The sequence below is a fragment of the Brassica oleracea genome, chromosome C7 (genome assembly GCF_000695525.1).
Source record: "Brassica oleracea var. oleracea cultivar TO1000 chromosome C7, BOL, whole genome shotgun sequence".
Lineage (NCBI taxonomy): Eukaryota > Viridiplantae > Streptophyta > Magnoliopsida > Brassicales > Brassicaceae > Brassica > Brassica oleracea.
In genome coordinates, this window is record NC_027754.1 from 32,963,059 (window position 1) to 32,987,059 (window position 24,001).

General features: G+C 37.9%; 7 protein-coding genes across 8 annotated transcripts; 4 read left to right on the forward strand and 3 right to left on the reverse strand.

Moving 5' to 3' along the window:
- Positions 1-2,854: 2,854 nt before the first annotated feature.
- Positions 2,855-4,335, forward strand: LOC106303124 (F-box/FBD/LRR-repeat protein At3g26920-like). Its single transcript, XM_013739473.1, has 3 exons — positions 2,855-3,592; positions 3,678-3,812; positions 3,918-4,335. Exons 1-3 carry the CDS (start codon positions 2,855-2,857, stop codon positions 4,197-4,199), a joined length of 1,155 nt encoding a protein of 384 aa, XP_013594927.1. The 3' UTR covers positions 4,200-4,335.
- Positions 4,336-6,135: 1,800 nt separating this feature from the next.
- On the forward strand, positions 6,136-7,212 carry LOC106307118 (F-box/FBD/LRR-repeat protein At3g26920-like). Of its 2 annotated transcripts, XM_013743990.1 has the most exons (3): positions 6,141-6,200; positions 6,291-6,741; positions 6,865-7,185. In XM_013743990.1, exons 1-3 carry the CDS (start codon positions 6,163-6,165, stop codon positions 6,889-6,891), a joined length of 516 nt encoding a protein of 171 aa, XP_013599444.1. In that variant the 5' UTR covers positions 6,141-6,162; the 3' UTR covers positions 6,892-7,185. The 2 variants fall into 2 exon arrangements, with proteins under 2 accessions (XP_013599445.1, XP_013599444.1); XM_013743991.1 differs by having other exon boundaries at positions 6,136-6,200; positions 6,291-7,212.
- Positions 7,213-7,982: 770 nt separating this feature from the next.
- LOC106307116 (probable protein S-acyltransferase 7) lies at positions 7,983-10,432 on the reverse strand. The gene is made up of 5 exons (XM_013743989.1): positions 10,352-10,432; positions 9,585-9,767; positions 9,199-9,495; positions 8,887-9,120; positions 7,983-8,807 (listed from the first exon to the last, which is right to left on the reverse strand). The coding sequence occupies exons 1-5, from the start codon at positions 10,430-10,432 to the stop codon at positions 8,283-8,285; spliced, it is 1,320 nt and encodes a 439-aa protein (XP_013599443.1). The 3' UTR covers positions 7,983-8,282.
- Positions 10,433-11,282: 850 nt separating this feature from the next.
- LOC106304265 (serine/threonine-protein kinase CDG1) lies at positions 11,283-13,613 on the reverse strand. The gene is made up of 5 exons (XM_013740675.1): positions 13,138-13,613; positions 12,672-12,853; positions 12,392-12,587; positions 11,922-12,313; positions 11,283-11,830 (listed from the first exon to the last, which is right to left on the reverse strand). Exons 1-5 carry the CDS (start codon positions 13,244-13,246, stop codon positions 11,375-11,377), a joined length of 1,335 nt encoding a protein of 444 aa, XP_013596129.1. The 5' UTR covers positions 13,247-13,613; the 3' UTR covers positions 11,283-11,374.
- A 2,342-nt stretch (positions 13,614-15,955) lies between these two features.
- LOC106301441 lies at positions 15,956-18,335 on the reverse strand. Its single transcript, XM_013737840.1, has 7 exons — positions 17,955-18,335; positions 17,658-17,820; positions 17,321-17,521; positions 16,990-17,235; positions 16,775-16,919; positions 16,465-16,696; positions 15,956-16,392 (listed from the first exon to the last, which is right to left on the reverse strand). Exons 1-7 carry the CDS (start codon positions 18,286-18,288, stop codon positions 16,058-16,060), a joined length of 1,656 nt encoding a protein of 551 aa, XP_013593294.1. The 5' UTR covers positions 18,289-18,335; the 3' UTR covers positions 15,956-16,057.
- A 179-nt stretch (positions 18,336-18,514) lies between these two features.
- On the forward strand, positions 18,515-21,876 carry LOC106301467 (UPF0400 protein C337.03-like). The gene is made up of 8 exons (XM_013737867.1): positions 18,515-18,648; positions 18,935-19,063; positions 19,433-19,680; positions 19,748-19,867; positions 20,015-20,171; positions 20,627-20,766; positions 20,851-20,886; positions 20,971-21,876. Exons 2-8 carry the CDS (start codon positions 18,988-18,990, stop codon positions 21,715-21,717), a joined length of 1,524 nt encoding a protein of 507 aa, XP_013593321.1. The 5' UTR covers positions 18,515-18,648; positions 18,935-18,987; the 3' UTR covers positions 21,718-21,876.
- Positions 21,877-22,115: 239 nt separating this feature from the next.
- Positions 22,116-23,784, forward strand: LOC106303718 (membrane-anchored ubiquitin-fold protein 4). Its single transcript, XM_013740023.1, has 4 exons — positions 22,116-22,335; positions 22,665-22,864; positions 23,163-23,333; positions 23,470-23,784. The coding sequence occupies exons 2-4, from the start codon at positions 22,735-22,737 to the stop codon at positions 23,529-23,531; spliced, it is 363 nt and encodes a 120-aa protein (XP_013595477.1). The 5' UTR covers positions 22,116-22,335; positions 22,665-22,734; the 3' UTR covers positions 23,532-23,784.
- The last annotated feature ends 217 nt before the right edge of the window (positions 23,785-24,001 follow it).

The following is a 24,001-nucleotide window of genomic DNA, read 5'->3' on the forward strand; positions in this document are numbered from 1 at the left end:
TCCTTAGTATTTGATTGAATTCTTGCACTTATTTCTTGATTGGATTTGAGATCACCTTGTTTATATTTCTAGGATATTAGTTTGTTACAAATCATCTATCTTCTTGTTTGCTTAGATTAGGAAGGTTTGTGTATTCTTGGTGTTATAAGTCTCTAGTTCTCTGTGGATTCGATCCTAAAATGCTACAATGACATACCATTCGATTGTGGTATTGTTGGCACATTAGGTTAATTGGTGTGTGCTTAAACGCGTAATCAATCAACGCCACAACTTCTCTTACTCCCCTCTGCAGAATCCACACTGATATTGGAAGCTTCACACACGCTGGTTCCAGTCTCAAATGTTTCCTCCGCAGCTGCAGGGTTCTGGTTTCCTTCCGAAGATTCTGTAACTGGTGGAGTAGCCAGAGGGAGAATCTTGGTCACAGTTAAAGATCGAGACTTCCCATCTAAGTTGTGCTTTGTAACTTTCACACAAAAGTTATGTTTCTGGCCGATCGTGCTGATTAAAGCTTCCGGGACATGCACCTCTCGTGTAACTCCTTGGTTTCCATTAGCCTGGTAGTCACGTTCACAAACGTTCAATTGAAACTCGAGGACCAATACTGAGAATACTAACACTGATAGCACCGAATGATGAAATTTACCTCAAAATAGCTGCTGGCTAATTCAGCTGCATGCTTCCCAGTCAACTCATAACCAGCATGACCAAGCAGTACAAAAACAGCTTGCTCACTGTTGTCATAGACAGATATCTGTGCACGGTACCTGTCATGAAAAAAATTAGAAGCTAATACTATTCAAAGCGTGACTGAGTACTGGGATAGAGTAAAGCTAAGTACTGTGCTTCTCCATCTATGTTGACTTTCCCACATTTTGAACACATCAACGAAGTTGGGCCTTTCGTAGCTTTAGTATGGCACCCACTGCATGATATGTAATACCAGGTTGAGCCATAGACCACATCATCAATCGTAGCTTTGCACTCAAAAAAAGCCTCCTGGAACGCAAAACTATATAAGACTCAGCTTTGGATCAATGATTAAGAAATCTGTAGACCTAGGTGTACCTTAGTAGATCCCTGCTTGATGTAGTCGAATATTTCTGCTATGGTCAGCGTCTCCCTTTTAGTAACCACTTCTGCATTAACACACTCAGCACTCTGTGGGTTAGACCCCAACCTGAGACAGAGTAATAAGGATTAATCTAGTTAATAATATTATTAACCATTGAAAAATAAATAATATCAAAAATTCTTGTTTTATTTACAAAATAAAATTATGTTTAACTTTAGTTTCAATTTAAATCACCATAAATAAAAATTATTTGATTAATTTTTAATACCAAATTAAAATTTTGGGTAAACATTAAGATAGTAAATAATAATATAATATAACTTTTAAACTAATGTTCATCTAAAATTTGTAATAGATTAACAACAATGAAAATAAATTAACAATGGCATGTCAATAAATTTTCTATATTACTATTTTCTTCAAAAGACAGAGCCAAAATTTAAATTTAGAAAAACGCGAACAAATATTTTAGTTTATTTTAAGCAATATTAAAAAAATTATGATAAATTTAATTAAATAAATTTTAAAATATTATTAAACTTTTGAGTATTTCAACAAGGTCAATTTATATGAGATCACATGTTAATTGGGGGAGGGTTGAGTTTTAATTGAGTTTTATCGGATTTTTAAGTAACTAGTCTTTCATTAAATCTAAAGTGAACTATATACGAATCATTAAGTTTATGATCGCGTATTCGGGCTGGATATGAAAACACTGTATGAAATTGAAGAGCATAATTTTTTTATACTCAAATCTCAAAAGAATATCTTGCAAATGTCAAGAATCAACATCTGCTTCCACTAAAACCAAATTCATAATTTATCTTAGTGAAACTAGCCATGAATTTTTTATTTCTGAAATTAGATGAAGGAGTAAGATTAAAGCCAAATTAATAATTGTCTTATTTTGACAAGTAAGAGTAATTGTTTCTTGGGAGTCATCCAAATAATTTAATAAGATTAGATATTAAATAGAACAAATCTACAAAATAGCACATTATAAAATTTTATCATTAAAAAAATCCTAGAGTATTTATTAATTGATAAAATAATTAAATTACTACAAATCCTAAACTTTACTCTAATTCCAACCCTTGAAATATTAAACTCTAAACTTTAGTCACTTTTTTGTCAACAAATTCTAGTCACTAAACGGTCTGTCACTAAACCTTAAATTAAAATATAAAAATTATGTTAATTTATAGTAAATGTTAATTTATAGTAAGTGTTATTTTTTATAATAAAAAAAATCTCTTGTATGCTATTTTTTGAAAAAAAATGTTGTTTTATTGCTATATTAGAGGGTATATCTTCTGTTAAATATGTAAACTCCAAAGAGTTAAGTAAACTCAATAACCGGGTTACATGAATAGTCACGGTTTCTCGAAATACAAGACCGAACCGAAGGATTTTCAATTTTGTTTAGTACTGGTTTTAACTTATAAAACACGCCAATGAATCATCTTAGACAAATTCTGCCTCCGTCTCCGCTTTTGAAACCCTAATGTCAGCCGAGCTTTTCTCTAGCTACTCGGCGACGAAACGATGGTAAAGTTTCTTCTTTGTATAAGACGTTCTGTAGTTTTTCCTAATCCTTAAGCTCCGAACCAACTCGTGACTCCTTTTGTTGTTTGAATTTTGCCTAGTCATACTTTGAGTAATGGAGACAGGATCAGTGAGCTGCCGGACGCTCTGCTTCTACAGATCTTGTCTTTAATTCCGACAAAAGATGCCGTAGCCACTAGTGTCTTGTCGAAACGATGGCGGTTTCTTTGTAAGATGACGCCGAATCTCAGGTTTTGTTACCATGGCACCAAAGGTCTCGTGAGATTTTCAGATAATGTCTGTAGGTGTTTGCTTTCACATCAGGCTCCTGTTCTTCAGAGTTTGCATCTCAAAATGATTTTAAAAAATGATTCCACTATTGATGTCGGAGTACTGCTGGGGATAGCGTTTGGACGCCATGTGCGTGAGTTGGAACTCGAAGTTTACTCTTCTGATGAGCCGTATAGGTTTCCTACAAGCTTGTACAACTGTGGGACTGGAACACTAGAGACCTTGAAACTCGGTCACAATGTACTTGTAGACGTCCCATTTCCGGTTTGTCTCAAGGCCCTTAGAACTCTACGCCTTAACGCAGTGAGCTACAATGACGCTGGATCTGTTGTTAACCTTTTATCTGGCTGTTCTAGTCTTGAAAATCTGGAGGTTATGATGTATTTGCATCCTGATGTGGAAAATTTCACTATTGATGTGCCATCCTTGCAGTGTCTAACACTTATTGCTGCCGATGAGGAATATGCGTATTTTTCGTCCTATGTGATAAATGCTCCTTCTTTGAAATATCTGAACCTTAAAGGGTTAATAGATGAGGAATCTTCTCTTCTGATTGAGAATATGCCTGAGCTGGTGGAGGCACATATTACTGATGTGTGTGATGTAATCTATGCGAACATTCATGGATCTCTCACTTCAGTCAAACGCCTTTCTTTGGATATTTTATCACCATTGGACCTAGTAATGATTATTTTGCAATTTCATTTGAGTTTCTTGTTATTGTTTAATTGTTTGTGTACTAAAACACTACCTCTTCTATGTGTAGACTAAGTTTCCCACTGATAGAATCTTCAAGCAGCTGGTGTATTTGGAGCTACATATATATGCACCAGAGAGGTGGAATCTATTGATGCTCATGCTCCATAGTTCTCCTAATTTGCAAGTCCTCAAGCTCATTGGTGTAAGCATTATTTACAAGGTTCCATCTTTCGTAAAAATTTCATATTGATCAGTTTCGGGGTTTTAATGATATATACACACTGTGTCTCTTCCTCGTTGGGTTTAGGAATGGTTTAGGAAGCGAGATCACCCCCATAAGAAATGGAGTCAACCGAAATATGTTCCTGAATGTCTGGTGAACCGTATCGAGACTTTAGTCTGGAATCACTACAACGGGGAAGTAGAAGATGAGAGAAAGGTTGCTCAATACATCCTAAGGAATGCAAGTCGTTTGGAAACGGCAACTTTCTCCAGATTAGACATTCACCTGGAGAAGAGACTCGAGAGGTTAAAGGAACTGGAGAGTGTGGTATGGGCTTCGAACTCATGCCAGCTTGTTTTCAAATAAACTGATGTCACATCGGAGTCCTACAAACGTACTACGTTACTCAATCTATAAGGGTTTTCAGATGTTGAGTTATGGTACGACGCTATGTTTTAACCGTTATGAACTTAAGTTTTGTTAACTTTTAGTTTCAACTTTTAGTTTTATGATTCGTTTTTATTTAGCAGTAGCTTCTTGCATTTGAAAGAATAAATAGCTTCAGAAAACGATTTGATGAATGGGAATTGGGAGAACATGTATTATGTTTGTTAAGTATGGTGATAAACAGAGTGGCCTTCAAAATTTCTGAACAAAGATGTCTGATTTAAACATTTAGTTATTAGCGGTGTAAATAACTTAGATGACACAAAAAGAATTATGACAATTTAAACATATACATACATGTAATTAATTTAAAATTTATTAAATACTTTCTAGTCGTTTAGAAAAACTTACCACAAAATAGTAAAAAAGAAAAATAATGACAAAATAGATTTAAACATATACATACATGTAATTAATCTAAATTTATGATTTAGATCGAGAAAAAGACAAAAATAGCACTAAATCAATTTTTTGTTCCCAAACTAGTACTCAAGGTCAAAAATCACAAAAATAGCACTTAATGTTTTATCAAAAGTCACAAACTTAGGGTTTAGAGTTAACGGGTGGGGTTTAGGATTTAGGGTTTAGGGTTTAGGGTTTAGAGTTTAGGGTTTAGGGTTTAAATTTTAGGGTTTAGGGTTTAGAGTTTAGGGTTTAGGGTTTAAATTTTAGGGTTTAGGGTTTAGAGTTTAGGGTTTAGGGTTTAAATTTTAGGGTTTAGGGTTTAGAGTTTAGGGTTTAGGGTTTAAATTTTAGGGTTTAGGGTTTAGAGTTTAGGGTTTAGGGTTTAAATTTTAGGGTTTAGGGTTTAGAGTTTAGGGTTTAGGGTTTAAATTTTAGGGTTTAGGGTTTAGAGTTTAGGGTTTAGGGTTTAAATTTTAGGGTGCTATTTTTGTGATATAAACTTAGAAATGTGCTATTTTTGTGATATAAACTTAGAAAGGTGCTATTTTGGAGATTTGCCCATTTAGATTTGAAAAATTCTCTAAGGTACCTCTAAAAAATATTTTTATCACAAATATAGTCTACAGAGATTAAAATGACCAAGATGTTCTATTAAAAGGATAAACATACATTTATATCTCTACGATGAATTAATCTAGACTTAGGGTTTATAAAAGTTAAAAGGTATAGTTTTGGTAGTTTAATTTTAATTTTAAGTTTCTTATTAAAAATATATTTTGAGTAAGAACAAAGGGAAATGTGTACTAGTCTGAATGGTATTCCAAAGACCAGTTTGTATTAGTTCGAATGCCAAGAGCATCTCTAGAAAGGGTCATTCATAAAAATTTCTTTTCGATTACCTCAACAATAAATTTCATTTTTAACATAATATATACAAATAACTTAACTTAAATATTTTAGAAAATTATATATATATATATGAGAAATACAAATACCCTAGGACAACAATAAATTTCTTTTTTTTTAAAAATATAGCTTCCAATGACCGAATGTTTCATAAAAGAGGAAACCGTACAAATTTCATAAATATAGAAATTTCTATTTATATATATATATATATGAAAAATACATATACCCTATGATAACAATAATTTTTTTTTCACAAATATAGCTTCCAATGATCTGAATGTTGCATAAAAAAAAAGAAAATATACATTTATATCTATAAGATTAACTAATATAGATTTATTGTTTATAGTTAAATGGTGAGATTTTGGGACTGGAGTTTAAATTTTTTAGAAAATAGAAAACAAATATTAAAAAAAAATTAAATAGTTTCAAAAATATTTTCGAATTCAAAAATATTTTTTTTAAAGATGGTTCAATTTTTTATCCGGTTTGAACTGGTTTAACTTGTAAAACACGCTAGTGAATGATCACAGACCAATTCGGCCACCGTCTCCGCCTTTGAACCCTAATGTCAGCTTTTCTCTGCCAATTTGACATGAAACAATGGTATGTGTGCTTCTTCGTATGAACCGTTCTGTAGATTTTAGCTCCGAACCAACTCATCGTGACTCCTTTTGTTGTTTGAATTTTGCCTAGTCCAAGTTTGAATAACAGAGACAGGATCAGTGAGCTGCCGGACGCTCTGCTTCTGCAGATCTTGTCTTTACTCCCGACGACAAAAGATGCCGTAGCCACTAGTGTTTTGTCTAAACGATGGCGGTATCTATGTAAGATGACGCCGAATCTCAAGTTTTGTTACCATGGCACCAGAGATCTCAAGAGGTTTTCAGATAATGTCTGTAGCTATTTGCTTTCACATCAGGCTCCGGTTCTTCAGAGTTTGCATCTCGAAATCCACTTTGAATATCGCTCCACTCTGGATATTGGAGTACTGCTGGGGATTGCGTTTGGACTTGGTGTGCGTGAGTTGAAACTCCAAGCTTACTCTTGTAATGAGCCGTATAGGTTTCCTACAAGCTTGTACAAATGTGGGACACTAGAGACCTTGAAACTCGGTCCTAATGTCCTTGTAGACGTCCCATTTCCGGTTTGTCTCAGATTACTATTGCTGTACCATCCTTGCAGAGTCTAACACTTATTACTAGCAATGATGAATATCAGTTGGCTTATGTGATAAATTTTCCTTCTTTGAAATATTTGTACCTTCAAGGGTTTGCAGAAGATGACTCTTGTCTGATTGAAAATACACCTGAGCTGTTGGAGGCAAATATTACTGACGTGTGTGGTTTAATCTCCGAGAAAATTCATGGATATCTCACTTCAGTCAAACGCCTTTCTTCGGAGATTGCATCACCCTTGGACCTGGTAATGCTTATTTTCCTTTTGAGTTTCTTGTTGCTATTACATTGTGTGTGTGTGATAAATACTGCCTCATGAGATGTTGTACTGTGTGTAAGGATGTTGACTTATAGTATGGCTGATATAATGGGTATGGTCAAAAAAAATTCTGATCGAAGATCTCTGATTTATGTGAGAGGATCAACATATATGTTAACCGGTTTCCAAGATGTTGCAATCCAATCCCTCGAACTGGATATTCTTATATAGTTTTAAGTCGCAAGGAATCTGGTCTACACAAAAAATGTATTCACCACAGAGAGAATGTCCCAGTTTGTGACTACCAGTTCATGTAACCTATTTGTGTGTAGGCAATTCTTGATCTTTACCTATGGTTCCTCCTTCAGATGTCTCTGGCCTTGAAACACCACAACCCATGTTGTTGAAGAAACCGGAGCATACGTTAAAGTAATAATAGTTGAGGATGAAAAAAAGAAGCTAAAAGGTAGATTGCATCCTAGGGATAAAAAGTCAAAAATCATTTTTTTCTTTCTATTACCGAACACAACATTCATGGAGATTCTTATCCCTTGAATTCTCTTAACTAAAAAAAAGAGAATTTAAGAATAAAAAACCTTCGTTTTTTGGCAAAGTTGGTATCTTTCAAATTGTTTCGTACCAAAAACCATTCATTACAAGATAGGTTTCACCACCAAAGAAGAAAAGAATTGTTTATCAAGTGATTTGGTTAGTCTATTGTATTTGGACAATACTATGATCTATAAACCTAAGCAGGTGGGTTTACTTTTTCTCTCTAAAACTTTGATAACCCTCCAATGAACAATTATAAAAACTATCTGTCTTCTGGTCCACATGTCTTGGATACTTCAGTGTCGGCTTCTTCATGATAACAGAGAAACCTTTTTCTCTATTTATTTTTGTTTTTAGTTCAAAACACATCTCTGGTTAAATGTTTGAAGTGAACACAGCTAAGAAAAAAACAGAGTCTAAAAATACAGAAGAAGCTCACTCATACAAACAAGTAAAACAACACACCAATCCAACCTTTTTTGCTTACCACAACAAAGCCAACACAAACACTTTCCACATTAGGAGCTTCTTTTCCTCCATAAGCTTTGAATAAACTGATTTTAAGCTGAATAATCCAAATGAAAAAAATGCATTTGAGAAAGAAAAAAACACCATTCAGATTCCCACTAAACCTGTATTCAACATACCCAACTTGGGGACTCTGTTCTGTCTTCCTTCCTTGCTAAACCGTGTATCTGACTATGAATGCCGGTTCTCAGTCACTAGACCACTTCCACTGCTGCTTCCTCCACGGTTCTGGTTTTGTTCTCCTCCTACTCTGCCTGCTAAGGCCATAACTTCTGGCGACATATCCCAGCTCCCGCTTTTCCTTCCCCAGCTCGAGCGCCTCGGATGCACACCAGGCCTATCGCTCTGTTCATCAACTGTTGTCCTAACTTCAGGAGATAGCTCGCCTAACTCACCATCCTTAACATGCAACCGTTCATTGTTAGTACCATGCTCTGACATTGCAGGACCCATGTCTGCCCAAACAGCTTTCCTTCCCATCTCAATATCATCGTTGGCTTTACCCATGTTTGGACTCATAAACCCACCTGCTACAGATCTAGGAGGCAATGGAGGTTCACGATGGACCAAGGCTCTAAAGTCATTCTTTGAAGGAGGTATTGCAGAACAAAACGTTTCTTTGAAGTTGTTAACCACTCCCTTGTTGTGTGGGTTGCTTCGCCTATCATATCTGTATCTGAAATTCTCATATGTAGTCTGCAAAGGACAAAGTGAAAAAACCAGATGATTCATAAAAAGAAGGATGAGGATGGGATTGGATTGGTAGCAATGTTACCTGGTTTGTGCTGATGAGATACAGATGGAAAGCTGTTAAGCCACCAACAAACCACATCGATATGAATGTGTAGATTATCAATACAATGGAGGCAGGAGTTTTGAGCATTGCCTTCCAAATAGTTGTATGCTCTGAGTCAGTGATCTTCCTTATATACACCCAGCAGAAGGCATGAACATATATACAGAGAAGGGTCGTGGAGAAGACAAACATGAAGAAGAATCTGTAGTTCCTCTGCAACAACCATGAGAATATGAGATGATAGTTTATGAAAATAGTTTAAAAGACACTTTAAGTTAGACTGTAACTTACCAGACCGATACATTGGCCTACCCAAGGGCAGTGATGGTCAAACTTTCCAACGCAGTTGTTACAAATCGAGCAATGGGAACAGCGAGGCGGTCTATAGAGCATGCAAGTGTCACAGTACTTGACCTTAAATGTGATTCCATTAACCTCTACTTCCTTAATGCGAGGCAGCCGCAGCTGAGGAGTCTGGCCAGCTCCTGCATCCATGTTGCCATCGAGTGCTTCAGGCTCTGGAGGATGAGCGTTTCTCGGGATGATTCCTGGATCTTTTCCGGATGTAACCAGCAGAAGAATTAAATCCTGTGGATACAAAACGAAATGAGACCATTGCCTCGGTCATTAGAACATACATATGCGCAGACACAAAGTGAAGAAAAACTAATACTTACATAAATGGTGAAGACGACGGCAACAGCTACTATAGATAGTCCCCAGCTATCAGAGAAGTCATCCATTAGCTTCCTCGCGACAAAGATGCAGAAAATAGTAACGGGAACAGCAATGAGACATATTGTCAGGGCCAGTGATCTTACGTCTGGCCCGAATACAAATCTCCCCTGAAGAAAGAATATCTGCAAAAAAACAGGAGAAAAAAAAAAATTAAAGTAAGAGAAACCAATGTGTACGTCCAAAGAATCAAGTCGAAAAACATGCCAGCAGTGAGTGATGAACCACTAGTAGTAGTGTTTAATATCTACAAGAGAATAACAAGTTTATGGTATCATTAACAATATTGAAAATGACATTCACCAATTATTGAGAGTCTTTAGCCAGCGTTGTGAAGCAAAAGGGAAGGGATATTCAATTTAAAAAAAAAAAACTATAAATAGGCATAAGCTAGTACAATTTCGAATTCCAAACCTGTTTAGCTTAATCATTGAGCTATTTTGCAATCATATTAGAAAAAAGTCATAAGTGTTAGATTAAAACCATCCAAAGGGTAATCACCAATTCTAAAGCTTATTACCACCAAGGGAAACCAAATGAAAACAACATCAAAAACCTAGGATCATTACAATAAACAAAGTTCAAAATTTTGAATTTGGTTGAAATTAATAATCCACAGGGAAGAGTGATTATTAAGCAGAGTAGCAGCAACTCAAGAACAAGCAGAAACCATAAGGATGAGAAAATTTAGAAAAAAAAGAGAACTAACATTGCTGCCTTTCCAAGTTTGGTAAACCCTTAAATCACGGTCGGATCCCGAACCGGATTCAGGCGGAGGCACTACATACATCTCCTCAACCCTCAATTTTCTATTTTTCTTCTTCACCAAGAGCTCTGAGCTTCAGCACCGTTTTTCTCCTCAAAGTAACAAGAACAAGAAGAAGAATATAATGATAGTCTCCGGCGAATGGAATCTTCAGATTCCGGCGAAGTAAGACGACAAGGGCAATAGTAAGCCAGCGAAAATAGAAGGTTTTTTTTTTCTTCTTCTTCTTCTTCCACTAATTCTAATGGTGCGTAACGGTGCGACTGTTAGATACTGTCACCGTCGCTTTACTCTGTCTTTATTTATTTTGACAGCCTAAATATTATCTGACGTGTCTTTGCACCATTGGTTTGTACAAAGAATACCTTTTGTTCGATGTAGTGATTATGAAAGTTAAAAGAATAAAAATGATTTTATCTTTTAAATCTCGAGAGAAAAAGGTGGAAAGTAAAAAATGATGACAGCCAATATATGCCAGTTATGCAGCTATGCCATCTCGTAGGCAGATGGATTATGAATGATGGACTCACCTTCTCTACAACACATATTACATACAATATTTGTCTAGTTTTTGAGCCCTTGCAATCTTGAATTATACACAAGTAACATTATCTCCCATTATTATAAGATTTTATAATTTAATCAAGTTTTGTAATAAAACACAAACTAAAAGACTAATGGTGCATATTCAGTATTGTATTTACAAAGATTTGAAATAATTTGATTTTCAAAAAGATTTTAGATTTTAGGATTTTAAATAATTTCATATAAAACCATGTGATCTAAATAATTATATTTTTAACTAAAAACACATTAAAAAAGTTTAAATGATATCTCCACATTTCAACCAATGCAAAATGTGAGATTTCTCTGTATTAATCTCTTTAGTTCCCCATTTTTATAATCATTCTCCATATTTCATTTCGGGATGAATCACTATGACCAGTTCCTAACATAAACAGAGGACTAAGGAGTTGTCTGCTTTGGCGGCTCATTGCTCTGTCTCCTCAACGCTCTCATAGTCTCAGCCCAGTTCTTAGCATCAGCAACAGCTCTTTCCCTCTCCAAATCTTCATCTTCTTCTTCTACTTCTACTTCTATTTCGTTTACACTCAACATCCTCGTCGTCTCATTCGGTGAGCTCACCGCCACTGCAGCTTTCTTCTCCAACTCCACTCCTCTTCCATATCCAATATTGCTCTCTTTCTTCTTCTTCTTCTTCCGCTCTATGAACTTAACTATGTTATCTAAAGCCTCCACCACTTCCTTGACCGTTGGCCTAGCGTTTGCATCTTCTCTCAAACACATGTACGCCAACACAAGTGCTCTTTCCACAGCTTCTTCCAAGTAATGATGGCCTTGTATTGACAACATCGGATCTGCAATCTTTCTTATCTCTTGGTCCCTGAACAACGGCAGTGCCTGTCATAAAAAAAAAACAATCATCATAAAAAACAATCTCTATGTTTTTTTCTGCTTAAAAGTACAATAAGATTCAGAGAGCATTCATTACCCAGTTCACAAGCAAACGTTTTGCACCCATGCATGCGTCCCCAATAGGTTTGCGTCCAGTGATAAGCTCCAACATCACAACTCCAAAGCTATAGATATCAGATTTCATCGTCAGCTTCCCCGTGCTGGCGTACTCCGGCGCGCAATACCCGTGAGTTCCCATCACTCTAGTGGAGACATGAGACATGTCACCACTCGGACCAAACTTGGCCAGCCCAAAGTCAGAGAGCTTGGCTTTGTATCCGTGGTCCAGCAATATGTTTGCGGTTTTCAAGTCTCTGTAGATCACAGGAGGTTGAGCCACGTTGTGAAGATACGCTAACCCTTTGGCTGATCCTAACGCTATCTGCATCCTTGTGCTCAAATCTAAAACCTCTTCTTCAGATCCGTAACCTGACCATAACAAAAAAAAAAACAGTATTCAAGATTTATTAATACTTTAATGAATAAGAGTATAGTTCTTCGCTTTACCGTGGATATGATCTTCTACGGATCCAAAAGGCATGTATTCATAAACGAGGAGTCTTTGGTCTCCTTCAGCGCAGTAACCGAACAAAGTCACGAGGTGCTCGTGACGCAAGAGGGAGAGCATTAAGACCTCCACAAGAAACTCTTTGTCTCCTTGATGACCAGTTGTATCAAGCATCTTAACAGCCACATTCTTCAACTTTTTAAGACCAAATAAAAAACAAATCAGACATAAAACGGTTTTTTTTTTTAAATCACAAACTGTAGATGATTTGAGAGTAACCTGTCCAGGAGTAGTTTCTAACATTCCTTTGTAAACAGAACCGAAACCGCCACGTCCGATCATAGATTCGAGCCTGAAGTTGTTAGTAGCGGTGGCGAGTTCTCGGTATGTGAAACATTGAGTTGGCTTGCTAGGATCTTGCTGTGTTTCAGAATCCTGTGAAGCTCTTGCTGGATTATTAGCTACAGAAGAAGCAAACAAACAAAACACAATAAGATCAGTCTGTGTCACATCACATGCAACATGTTACACTGTCATCATCATCAAGTATAAAGAGAGAGACTTTGATCTATAAAGCATAAACCTTTACATGTGACACAGACTAATTAATAACAAAACAAACCGATCTTCTCTAATGATCTCTATTCAGAAGAAAAAGGAAGAGACTTTTTGATTCGATTCAACTAGATTCCGATGAATTTCAAGCATGAATGGAAAAAAAAAAAAAGGAAAAGTGAGATGAGACCAGAAGGTTGGTCAGGTCTGGAATTGTGATCGGAAAAGCCTTTGATGAGATTTGGATTCTTCGTCACGTCGTGTCTTCTCCTCGGACCAAAACACGAGCAACACGTCATTGTCTCCGAAAAATCGAATCTTTCCCTATCAAACACAATCAGAGATCAACGGAAGATTCAAGTTTTCAGGGACCCAAAACAATGAAAAAACACGAAAAGGCGATAACTTTAAAGAGAATGTGGGTGTTGATAAGGAGGAGGATTTAGGATAAGAAGGGGAGGTTTTGTGGTGAATTTACGAGGAGAAAGATTTTAGAGAATGATGGAAATGGGAATTCGAATAGGTTTGGAAGGGTTTTTGTTGTTTGGGGGGGAATGAAAGACACGTAATCTATACTACATAGAGAGAGAGAGCATGGGTGTGCTTCAAATTATGGTACGTTACACCATTTTGCTTCTTTCCTAAGTTCCTTTCTACTCAACAATAACAAAATTAAATCGTTTCTTTTATGGTTATATATCGTACTATTTATTACTTTTTGTGGGTACTAGTAGTAGTATCCTACTGTATTAACTATCATTTGGAAGTTTATCATCATTTTGAATGATTCATTGTTTTAAACTCTTTCGCGTTATTATCAGCCGTGTTCACACGCACATATATTATAAATCTAAAATGTTATGTGATCCAAGTTGGGAATAAATCTGTGGAGAAAAATACATTAAGAGATCTCAAACATTATATGATTTGTGTTTTTCTATAAGAAGTATGATTTCACCTTCTTTTTTTTTAAAGTGATTTTATCTTTTCTAACAAAAAACTATGATTTACGTTTTTCCAAAAAAAAACAAAGTTTTTCTACAAGAAACTATGATTATCTGATTTATATTTTTCTACAAGAAAATTAATTTTACGTTGTTCCAAAAATCCGATTCATGTTATCTCTATCAAAAATATAACAATGTATTTTTCTAAAATGTGATTCGATGTTTTTTGCCAAAAAAAAGTTATTTTTATTTTCACCCCATACTAAGTTGGTCTTTTGTTCAATTAAACTACTTTTTTTTTGCTACGCAATTAAACTACTTCGTAGTATTTGAATATGAACATGACCCATTCGTAATATGAACATAAACTACGCATCCATCCGTTGTTTCTTTTGTCCATTTTTAAACTCACCTACCTTGCAATTGTAAACAGTAAATTAAGAGCGACGAGAAGAATAGCTAACAAAAATGTCGTGAATCTGCATCGTAGAAATAAATTAAAAGTTAAAACAATTTGGGAATCAAATATACTATTAGGGAAAGTTTGATTTCACGAGATAATGTTCCATCTTTAACTCCTCACTCCTGACAACTGCTTTATTCCTCTCTTAGCAACTAAGGACTCATCTCTAATAATAACATCAAAAGTCTATCTTATGAGCTGTGCGTTAACGAGTTCGGTTTAATTAGTTCGGTTTAGTTCAAGAAGGGAAATCAGAATATCAAATCGAGGAAATAACATCAGTGTTTGTATTAAACCAAGAGGCTTGTTCAAGTTTAATTATATATCGGTTTCGGTTCGTATTGTAAATTGGCCGGTTCGATTGAGGAAGGGAAAAATGTAGACCGAGAAATAAAAGAGAGCTTTACTATTTGACATGCTTTGGAGGTGATGTCTTACTATTTAACATACTTCTAGCTTTAGGTATACTTTGTGAGGTAAAAAGTGACATAAAATATCTATTATAACCTTCATTTAATTTTCATTCACGTGGTCAGACTAGGTGTGGTCATGAAACCGATTTCAAATTATGGACGATTCATAACCACCTCTTTCGCCACCATTGCCGTATCCCTCTTTGCACTGCCATAACTACCTCCTTAACCATCACTACTTTCATAACCATCCACTGATGGTGTAGTTGTGGACATGGTTATCCGCCTCCAACCACAATAATACGCAACCAACCACCACCACAAAACCCCGTCAATGACCGCCAACCACTTCTTTCATCACCACAATTCTCATATCCACCCCCACAAGCTCCACTTCAGCCATTAGCTCCTCCACCTCCGCCATAAGCTCCTCTTCCGCCTCAATGACCGCCAACCACTTCTTTCATCACCACAATTCTCATATCCACCCCCACAAGCTCCACTTCAGCCATTAGCTCCTCCCCCGTCACCTCGTACTTTCCTTCCGTCTTCTGATCCACCACCACTGCTCCACCATAAGACCATACCTCTCCATGTCTCCATACAAAATCTATAAGCTTGAGAAAGCGTTCTTTCATGACTTAAGATTTATTTCACAAACAAATGCCAAAAAAAAAATTACGACTGGTTGTTGTTTTGAGTGGAGAAATTTGGACATAAAAAGTTAGATTTAGTTTGCAACATCAAATAAGAGATATAATTACAAAAAGTGAAGAAATGTGAAATATTTTATTATTTTGGTCGAAGCAACGCGACGATTCGTTGGAGAATTTTGAAATCGGGGTCATCGTCATAAGCTTTGCGTGCGAAGCTGCCGGAATCAAAGGGATTCAATTCGTTGGGTGTTGACACCAATCGTCAGGGAGATTAACGCAGGATCACCTCTATGAGTTCCACCTCCACATGCGGTTCCTCTTCCTTCACGGTTTCGGTAAGCACCACCAACATAAGATTCTGTGCCACTACCATAAGTTAATCCTCCACCGCCTCTGCTATTGCCTCCGGTATATGTGACATGATGAGGATTTTAGGTTAGAGAAAGTGTGAAATTTAAATTAGAAGGGATTTTTAGTCAATTTACTCAACAAAAGTACTTGGCAAGTGGAAAGTATGTGTATATGTTAATAGACCATGGAAAAATATGTCTCTGTGTAAATTTTTCGAAATAAAAACCAGTAACTACTACATTAAAACCAAGAGGCCAAAAAAGAGTTTTTCAACAAGTTACTAAACGATCGTTACAGTGCTTAAGTAGGCTTTCTTGGCGTTACAAAAGGCATGGAGACGGTCTTCATTAACCGTACCAAACCCGGAAAGCTCAACGCCATAAGCCGCAAGCTTACGAGCGTCCCTTGGTATCGGCGACTGCCATAACCCGTCCCACCAACCTGGAGGTGCTAGAGGCGTGAATGCACATTGGTTTGGCTGTTTTGGACAGCTCAGTGGACCAGCGTACCGGTTCCAGACATGTCCCCAGCCCACCTGGTTCTTCAAACCATCTGCTAACAGATTACTCTGGAAACTACTCAAGAACGCAAAGCTCGAGTTGCTCGAACCGTCCTCTGCCAAATATTAACCAGTCAGTACCGGTCAAACAGTACAGTAATAATGATAAACTAAGTAAAGGTCTTAACTGAGACTGTTTGCGGCGCCTAATGCAGCAACTAACTGAGCATAAGTAGTCCCGACTCGTCTGTGAGCACCAGAGATCACAGCGTGCTTTGCACGGCAGGCGAGGAAGAAGTCTACAAATGCAACCCATCTCGGTGCGGGACCCCAATCTTTTATTCTGAAGTCTAACATTGGTAACCCACGACCACGTTGAGCTATATCCCCTCGGAAAAGCTTATAGTCAAAATGCAGAACCTGAAAAAACACATTGCAACTGACTTAATTTTTGTTGGAAAGATTAGAGAGAGTTTTAGTTTAATGGATTATTGATACCTCAGCAATTGAGCTGATATTTAGTTCGAGATTTTTCACTACAGATGGCGTGTCAGAGACTATAACCACTCTTGGTTTCGCTACGCCAAGCCTGTTAACTGCTTTCCCTAGGCAGTTTACAGCTGCACGCAGAGGTCTAACAGATCTGGAAGAAGGAGAATTAATCAGCCAGCTGAAAAAAGAAAAGACAGAGAGACAGAGTGTGTTTAACATACTTGCTCATCAGCATTCGCATGTGTAATGAGATATCAGGATCTCCAGTCTCTCGTAGAACCCAATCCACTGCATCTTTCACATCTTTAGTAGGAGATATAAGACTCATCATCAGCTCTCCAAACACATTCGCTCGTGGTGTGGAGCTTCCCTGCTCTCCAAACAGCTCAACTGCAGCAGCTCTCATCTCAGGATGCACGTTCTTGAGGAAAAACTGAGACGCCACAGCGTCTGTTGTGCCTTGGAACCTGAAAGAAAACCAATTGCTCAGCTCAGTAATGACTATATAACTTCTTCACAAAAGTGTTGTATCTTTTTTTTGCCCTCACTAACCATATAATAGCTTCCTCCCACTTCTTCCAATTGCTACATAAGACATTACTCTTAGCCGGCTTCTCAAAATCATCCAACCTCATTACAAGCCGCCTTCCGTACTTCTTCACGCAGCCTTTTTGTCGCCACAGGTGCTTCACTTCAGACAGTGTAAATGTATCATTGGAGTAAGCAATGTAATCACCAAATGGATATTTTCCCCTGAGAAAATGAACAGAAAAAGGTATAAACAGACAGATCTACGAACTAAAAACAAACAAAAACTACTGTTCAGAGACTTGCAAATACAGTTCTCAAAAAAGCAGAGAAAAAGGATTGAGAAAGAACCAGTATATGCCTGGTCTGGCCAATGATCAATGATCTGTTCAACATTATGCTCAACGCTCCCGACGTCAAGATCTTGTACATCTCGTTCCCGAAACCAGCCTCTGCCGTCTTCCCAAGAACATAACCATGTCGACAGAACTGCTCCGGAGCTAGCTCACGAACTGCTGCAGCCCCTGAACCATCCAAGAATCACATTTCAAGATCTTGCTATCACTACGGATGAAACTAGCCAAACACTAACTTAGAACGAACACATAAGTAAATCAAGATTCGAATATAATATTATAAAGAATCGAAAGATTCTCACCGTTGAGGTGAAAATGGCGACGGATAACATCTCGAACTCTGAGGCTCTGATCCACGAAACCACCGTCGAACTCGCTTCCCATCTCCTCCACCGTCGCGCAGAGCCTCCTTCCGTCGACCTTGGCTTCCACCACGGAAGAAGAATTGATCCACCTCGCGTTATCCTCGTCCGAAACGGCGTCGTCGTCGTCGTCATCGATGAAGGAGGAGGAGTTAGGATCATCCACGGAGCGTAGCGTCAAGAGAAGCAAACCGAAACCGATGAAGAAGACAACCGATGTGAAGAGAATCGTCCTCCCGAACAATCGCTTCCGTCTGATTCCACCGCGCTTCATCTCTTCTTCTTCTTACACATCGTTTAACTCGAGCCACACTGTTCTGGTCTCATTAATAACAGAGAGAGCTTTTCGATGCGATCGACACGTCATTACTTGTCGGTGGCAGTTAACTCTACTCTCAACGGCATCGTATTATATAGTGGGCCTAGGCCCAATAGTGCGACTTAAGCCCATAAAGGAATATGAAAAGCCATCTTCCACATCAACCCACAACGACGAAGATTGTTGTTGTTTGTTTGTTTCCAAGTTTCCTCTTCAACTGCTCAACTTCGCCGGCGGTTTCTGGGAGCAAGTCATCAGATAGAACGGCGCCGTTTTATCGCCTAGCTCATCGCAACAATACTCTCCTGCTCCTCTGTAATTTCCTCTTATATTCTTACTCTCGCGCTCGTTGTTTTTTTGCTCGTATTTGCTTTCTGCTGAGATTGGTCTCCGGTTTATCTCTCGGACATTAGGGTTTAGACCAGTTTTGATGTTTAAACTCACTTTCTAGTTCTGTCTGCTCGAACTTGAGAATCGGCTTTACTCCTTGTGCTTCTCTCTCTATTGTTTAAAGCATGTTCTTTGTTTCTGATGATATTCAAAATTTTAAATTTGGTTCAAATTATGCTTAAAGCTTGTTTCTTTTTTTTTTGTATTTTAGCTGTAGAATTCGTGAAAGGCGGGGACTGGTTGTTGGAGCTGGTGGAAGGAACAATGGGTAGTTCATTTAATGCTCAGATATTAGTTGAGAAGCTTTCTAAACTCAACAATTCTCAAGCAAGCATTGAGAGTATCCTTTCAATAATTCTAAACTGTTTTTTTTTTTTTTTATGTATGTATTGGTTTCTGATGTATCTACTGATCTGGGTTGTGGTAAAGCTCTGCACTTTTATTGGTTAAATGGGTTCTGGTTTATTAACTAGTCTTGGTTGTGGTAAAGCTCTGTACTTTTGATTGGTTTCCCTAGTTAAATGGGTATTTGGAAGATAATCTTACCATTTATTGTCTTCGGTTTTTGGGTCTGATATAAAATTGTGGAGTGTGGACTAAATTTTTTCAACGCTTTTAAGTTGCTAGCTCACATGTTTTGTGGTTTCTTTTCGGCCTTTGCATTGTATATGCTATCACGGCCTGTCTCTTCCTTGACAGTAGTATCCAGCTTTGTCACATTGGTGTATCTTTCACATGAACAAGGCCAAACATGTTGTGGAAACATGGGGCAGGCAGTTTCACTGTTCCCCGCGTGAGCAACGGTTGGCGTATTTGTACCTCGCGAACGATATCTTGCAGAATAGTAGGCGGAAAGGTTCAGAGTTTGTAGGTGAGTTCTGGAAAGTACTCCCCGATGCTCTTCGTGATGTGATTGAAAATGGTGATGACTTTGGAAGAAAAGCTGCACGTCGACTGGTACGTCAGAGTTTAACTTTTGGCTTCATGAAAGTGCGATGTTAATTATCATAATTTTCTCTTAAAGGTTAATATATGGGAAGAAAGGAAGGTTTTCGGATCTCATGGACAAATTCTCAAAGAAGAGATTCTGGGAAAGCAACCTGAAAATGGAGCCAGGAACGGAGCACTTGTGCCACTTAAACTGGTAAGTCAGTAAGTTTTTTTATAAAACCATTTGCATACCTCTTGAGCTCATTTGTCAATAAGGTCCACCGTTATGGAATTATTTCTGCTTCGGTGTTCTTCCAAGTTAGCACATGATAAGCTCTGCTATTTATTTTCTGTTCAACAGAAACAGGCAAATGGAATTCCGTTGGAGAGAGTAGTATCTTCTGTTGAAGCTCTTCATGGCGTTCAGATCGGTGAGAATGTCATTGTTGGGAAATGTACTAGTGCTGCTGGTTACCTTGAGAGAGCAACTCAGGAAGTCGAGAAAGATCTTAGTTCAGGTATCACCGTCCATTGCTGCAGATGTGTCGATATGCTTTATTTATCAAGTGACAAGCTACATACATCGCCTGTTCTAAGAACTCAACTCGTTTAATCTTTTTTTTTTTAATCACACACCCTTTGTACTGGAACCGGAATCTTAAATGGTTTCCAAATAGCTTTTCGAAAATCATTGGTTTTGTATGGTGACTCTTACTTTTCAATAAGCCTGATCATTAATTTTGAGGGAATTTACTCCCACCATTTAGGAAGAGAATCCACAAATTTATTAGAATCCATGATAGTATATTTTGTAAGTCTTGGACATTTTGGTTAATGTTGGAACCTTAATAAATTTATTACAGTTCTGATTACTAGGACTTTTTGTATAGAGAAAAGCCAATTCATGTTCACGCATTCATCAACCATATGACTTCTTTTCATTATCTTACTTGTTTAGTGTTGCTTTAAACAGGACACACCCCTGGCCCCGCGCTGGTAAAGGAGGTGCAGGGACAACATGCCATACTGAGAGACTGCATCGAACAGCTTGGAGCAGTGGAGACATCCAGAATAAGTCTCATCTCTCATTTGAGAGAAGCTTTACAAGAACAGGTTTCTCATTTATACAACTGCTAACGAAAATATCATCATTGATTGCTCTTGCCAAAGACCTCACCTTATTATTTTCTTATTCAGGAACTCAAGCTAGAGCAAGTCCGTAACCACCTTCAGGTTTGAATTCGTACTAACAAACGTGATATTACCTTGTCTTTGCACTATTTAGTTAAATTGATATTCATTTTGCTATAATTTCAGATTGCTCGGTTTCAATCAGACCGAACTGGTGATCTCTGCAAACAGCTTCTAGACCATGGTAGTAGTTCACGGCCTCCTGCTACAGAAGAATCAAAAGAAGTCATCAAAGTCTCACCGGCTGCATCAGCACCACAAAGCTTCACACACATCGAAGTGGAACAATCAGCTCCGGTTATGTTTGCTTCGAACCCACCAACTCAATCAGCGGTAGACCCGAGAAAAACCGCAGCCGCCGCAGTGGTGGCTAGGCTAACCGCATCAACCTCCTCAGCGGAGATGCTCTCCCACGTTCTCTCTTCCTTAGCATCCGAAGGCATCATCGGAAACAACCCACCTGCTGTAACGGGAACTCCATCGTCCGACGAGTACCCGCCAGAGAAAAGGCCCAAGCTTCAAAACCATGACCAGTCCTATCTCCAGCAGCTGCAACAACAGAACGCTGCAACAACATCCACCAGTCCTCTACTGCTTCCGCCTCCACCACCACCACCACCACTATACCAGCTTCAACCTCAGTACTTGCAGCCGTTACAGCCTCCTGGTCCTGTAAACCAGACACCGTTCAACTACACCATAGCGACCACTTCTGCACCCACTCAACAACAACAAGGTCAATGGGTTCCTGGGCTCACCCCGCTTCCAACAACCTCTGCTCCATCGGATAATTCATACCAGAAGTTTCAGGGACAAGATCGTTTCTATGGCATCAACCCATCCGTCTCTATGGCACCTGTCACTCGGCAGTAGAAGAATCTGTTCTCCAGGGTTTATAGCGCACTTTTTGTTGTTGTTACAGTATAGTTTTAATGAGGGTTTGATAGGATTTGCGTTCTTGGAATGCGCTTTGTGTATGCTTTCTTCCAACACTGCGTACCCTTTAACTATATGCTTCTGCACATACTGTCATTTTATCTGTAAACTTCTAAGCCATTTACTGTGAGAGATTCAATAGATCTTTCAAACTTTATTCTTCTCTCTGAAACTTGGAAGATTCTTAACATGGCGGTTATTTCAAAAAAAAAAAAAGGTTAAAAGCCAGATTGGACCAAAGTTTACTCTTCTTTTCAGGTCTGGTCAAAAAGGCAACAAGATTTTTCCTTTTGACTAATAAAAAAAGCATACTTTTCCACAAAGTTGTTGTCTTTATCTTCTTCTACTTGTCAGGGATTCCCTGTAACGCGGCAATCCAGAAGAAGAAACATCACAAAAGCAGAGAGAGCAATACGACCAAAGACTTTGAAGGTCATGTCATAACCCTTTTAAGGGTTTGTCTCCTACCTCTCTCGATCTCCCAGTCTCGAGACGTCAACCCTAGCAAACCCAGAAGACTCTGCTGCTTGTTGGATCTCCCTCTCTCCCCCTAAGGTTTAGTGTCCCTTTCTCCTTTTATCTTTCTCAAACATTCTCTTTATAGGATCTTGGCGTCTAATAAACTACTGATTGAGAAATTTAACGGACTTGGAGATTGATTTGAATGTTTAGTTCGAGTAATGTTTCTGTCTTGTGGGTTATGAGTTATTAAAGTTTTGATTTTTGAGAAAATATTTCTTCATTGTTAATGGGTTTTGTTAATTCCTTGTAGTAGTTGATGAACGCTCTTCTTCTATGGTCCAAGTTCTTGATTTCGACAGAAACTGAAGTTTCAAAATTGATCCTTTAGAATTGACAATCTCTCTTTGCTCATATTATCACAGGGAAAGCTGAGGTCTTCTGCATACATCTGAGAGTTTTGTGTGTGTTTTGTTGGGAGAAAAGAGAAATCAAATGCCGGGGGAAGATTTGGTAGAGCTTAAATTCCGGTTATATGACGGTTCTGATGTTGGTCCGTTTCAGTACTCTCCAACCGCCACTGTGGCAATGCTCAAAGAGAGACTCGTCTCTGAATGGCCTAAAGGTGAGCTTAGAGGTCTTTAGTACCAAGTTCTCTTGATTGCTTTATACTTTGTGTCAGAGTAGGTTTGCTTCATTCATTTCTCGAACAGCTTCTTCAGTTGTGGCTTGACAGACAAAAGTGTAGGCTAGTAGTAATAGATCTGACTGTATTACTAATCACTTGTCCTTACCTACCAAACATCTCTTTAGAGACTCTAGGATGAACACAGTTTCATGTCTCAAACTTTTTATTTACTACTGGTAGTTGTTGACTAATAATAATCTAATTTTGGGGTTTTTTTGAATGTGTTGTTTGCTAGACAAGAAGATTGTTCCAAAAGCAGCTAGTGACATCAAGCTGATAAATGCTGGTAAGATTTTGGAGAATGGTAAAACTGTTGCTCAGTGCAAAGCTCCATTTGACGATCTCCCTAAATCCGTCATTACAATGCACGTTGTCGTTCAACTGTCTCCAACAAAAGCAAGACCAGGTCTTTTTCTCTTTGATTTCTTATCTCCTGTACATCTTGTTTGTGTAATGAATGCTTAGGACTTCTTGAAAGATAAACAGTACAAAACTCCTAATATCATTGAGGTTTGTTTTTGTTATCTTTTCGTCCATTGCAGAGAAGAAAATTGAAGATGAAGAATCTCCACAAAGAAGCCTTTGCTCATGTACCATAATGTGAAAGAAGAATAAGTCCCAAACCTCAGATCTGAAAGAGAAGACTTTAGAAGCGTCTTTAAAGTCTTGTTTCATTGTGGTTTTTGCTAGAAGACCCTAAAAACATAAGTTACCATTCTCACGCTTCATGTTTTGTATTCATCAAAAGTTCAAAGAAAGCTTCATCAATGGCGTTTCTTGAAGTCTTTCTCTCTTGCATTGTGATGAAAACTCTTGTTTGGAGCAACTTAATATAAAGAGTAGATTCTTTTTTTGTTTCCAAGAATTCTAGTAACATATTTTGTTGGATGGTTCTTTTCATCTCTACACCGTAAGACCTGTTCATTTTCTCTATCAGTTATATGCCCAAACCTTGTGCCAACAAATCTTTATCCGGTCCAGCACTAACCAAAAACCAGTAATGAACCAGTACCAACACTTTTGATATGCAAAGTATATGGTCCATGCATAAGACATAAGTGGCATTACCTTTCT

Coding starts and splice junctions, on each gene's coding strand:
- LOC106307116 (XM_013743989.1), bottom strand. CDS start 10,432: ATGTATGTAGTGCCTCCGCCTGAATCCGGTTCGGGATCCGACCGTGAT. Junction 9,768..10,351: donor AAACTTGGAAAGGCAGCAAT/GTTAGTTCTCTT, acceptor GTTTTTTTGCAG/ATATTCTTTCTTCAGGGGAG. Junction 9,496..9,584: donor CCGTCGTCTTCACCATTTAT/GTAAGTATTAGT, acceptor TTGTATCCACAG/GATTTAATTCTTCTGCTGGT.
- LOC106304265 (XM_013740675.1), bottom strand. CDS start 13,246: ATGACGTGTTGCTCGTGTTTTGGTCCGAGGAGAAGACACGACGTGACG. Junction 12,854..13,137: donor CAGACCTGACCAACCTTCTG/GTCTCATCTCAC, acceptor CTTCTTCTGTAG/CTAATAATCCAGCAAGAGCT. Junction 12,314..12,391: donor CGTAGAAGATCATATCCACG/GTAAAGCGAAGA, acceptor TGTTATGGTCAG/GTTACGGATCTGAAGAAGAG.
- LOC106303124 (XM_013739473.1), top strand. CDS start 2,855: ATGACGCCGAATCTCAGGTTTTGTTACCATGGCACCAAAGGTCTCGTG. Junction 3,593..3,677: donor TTTTATCACCATTGGACCTA/GTAATGATTATT, acceptor TTCTATGTGTAG/ACTAAGTTTCCCACTGATAG. Junction 3,813..3,917: donor AAGTCCTCAAGCTCATTGGT/GTAAGCATTATT, acceptor CGTTGGGTTTAG/GAATGGTTTAGGAAGCGAGA.
- LOC106301441 (XM_013737840.1), bottom strand. CDS start 18,288: ATGAAGCGCGGTGGAATCAGACGGAAGCGATTGTTCGGGAGGACGATT. Junction 17,821..17,954: donor TCGCCATTTTCACCTCAACG/GTGAGAATCTTT, acceptor TGGATGGTTCAG/GGGCTGCAGCAGTTCGTGAG. Junction 16,920..16,989: donor ATGCGAATGCTGATGAGCAA/GTATGTTAAACA, acceptor TCCTTCTTCCAG/ATCTGTTAGACCTCTGCGTG.
- LOC106301467 (XM_013737867.1), top strand. CDS start 18,988: ATGGGTAGTTCATTTAATGCTCAGATATTAGTTGAGAAGCTTTCTAAA. Junction 19,868..20,014: donor CACTTGTGCCACTTAAACTG/GTAAGTCAGTAA, acceptor TCTGTTCAACAG/AAACAGGCAAATGGAATTCC. Junction 20,767..20,850: donor GAGAAGCTTTACAAGAACAG/GTTTCTCATTTA, acceptor TTTCTTATTCAG/GAACTCAAGCTAGAGCAAGT.
- LOC106303718 (XM_013740023.1), top strand. CDS start 22,735: ATGCCGGGGGAAGATTTGGTAGAGCTTAAATTCCGGTTATATGACGGT. Junction 22,865..23,162: donor CGTCTCTGAATGGCCTAAAG/GTGAGCTTAGAG, acceptor GTTGTTTGCTAG/ACAAGAAGATTGTTCCAAAA. Junction 23,334..23,469: donor TCCAACAAAAGCAAGACCAG/GTCTTTTTCTCT, acceptor CGTCCATTGCAG/AGAAGAAAATTGAAGATGAA.
- LOC106307118 (XM_013743991.1), top strand. CDS start 6,163: ATGTCAGCTTTTCTCTGCCAATTTGACATGAAACAATG. Junction 6,201..6,290: donor CAATTTGACATGAAACAATG/GTATGTGTGCTT, acceptor AATTTTGCCTAG/TCCAAGTTTGAATAACAGAG.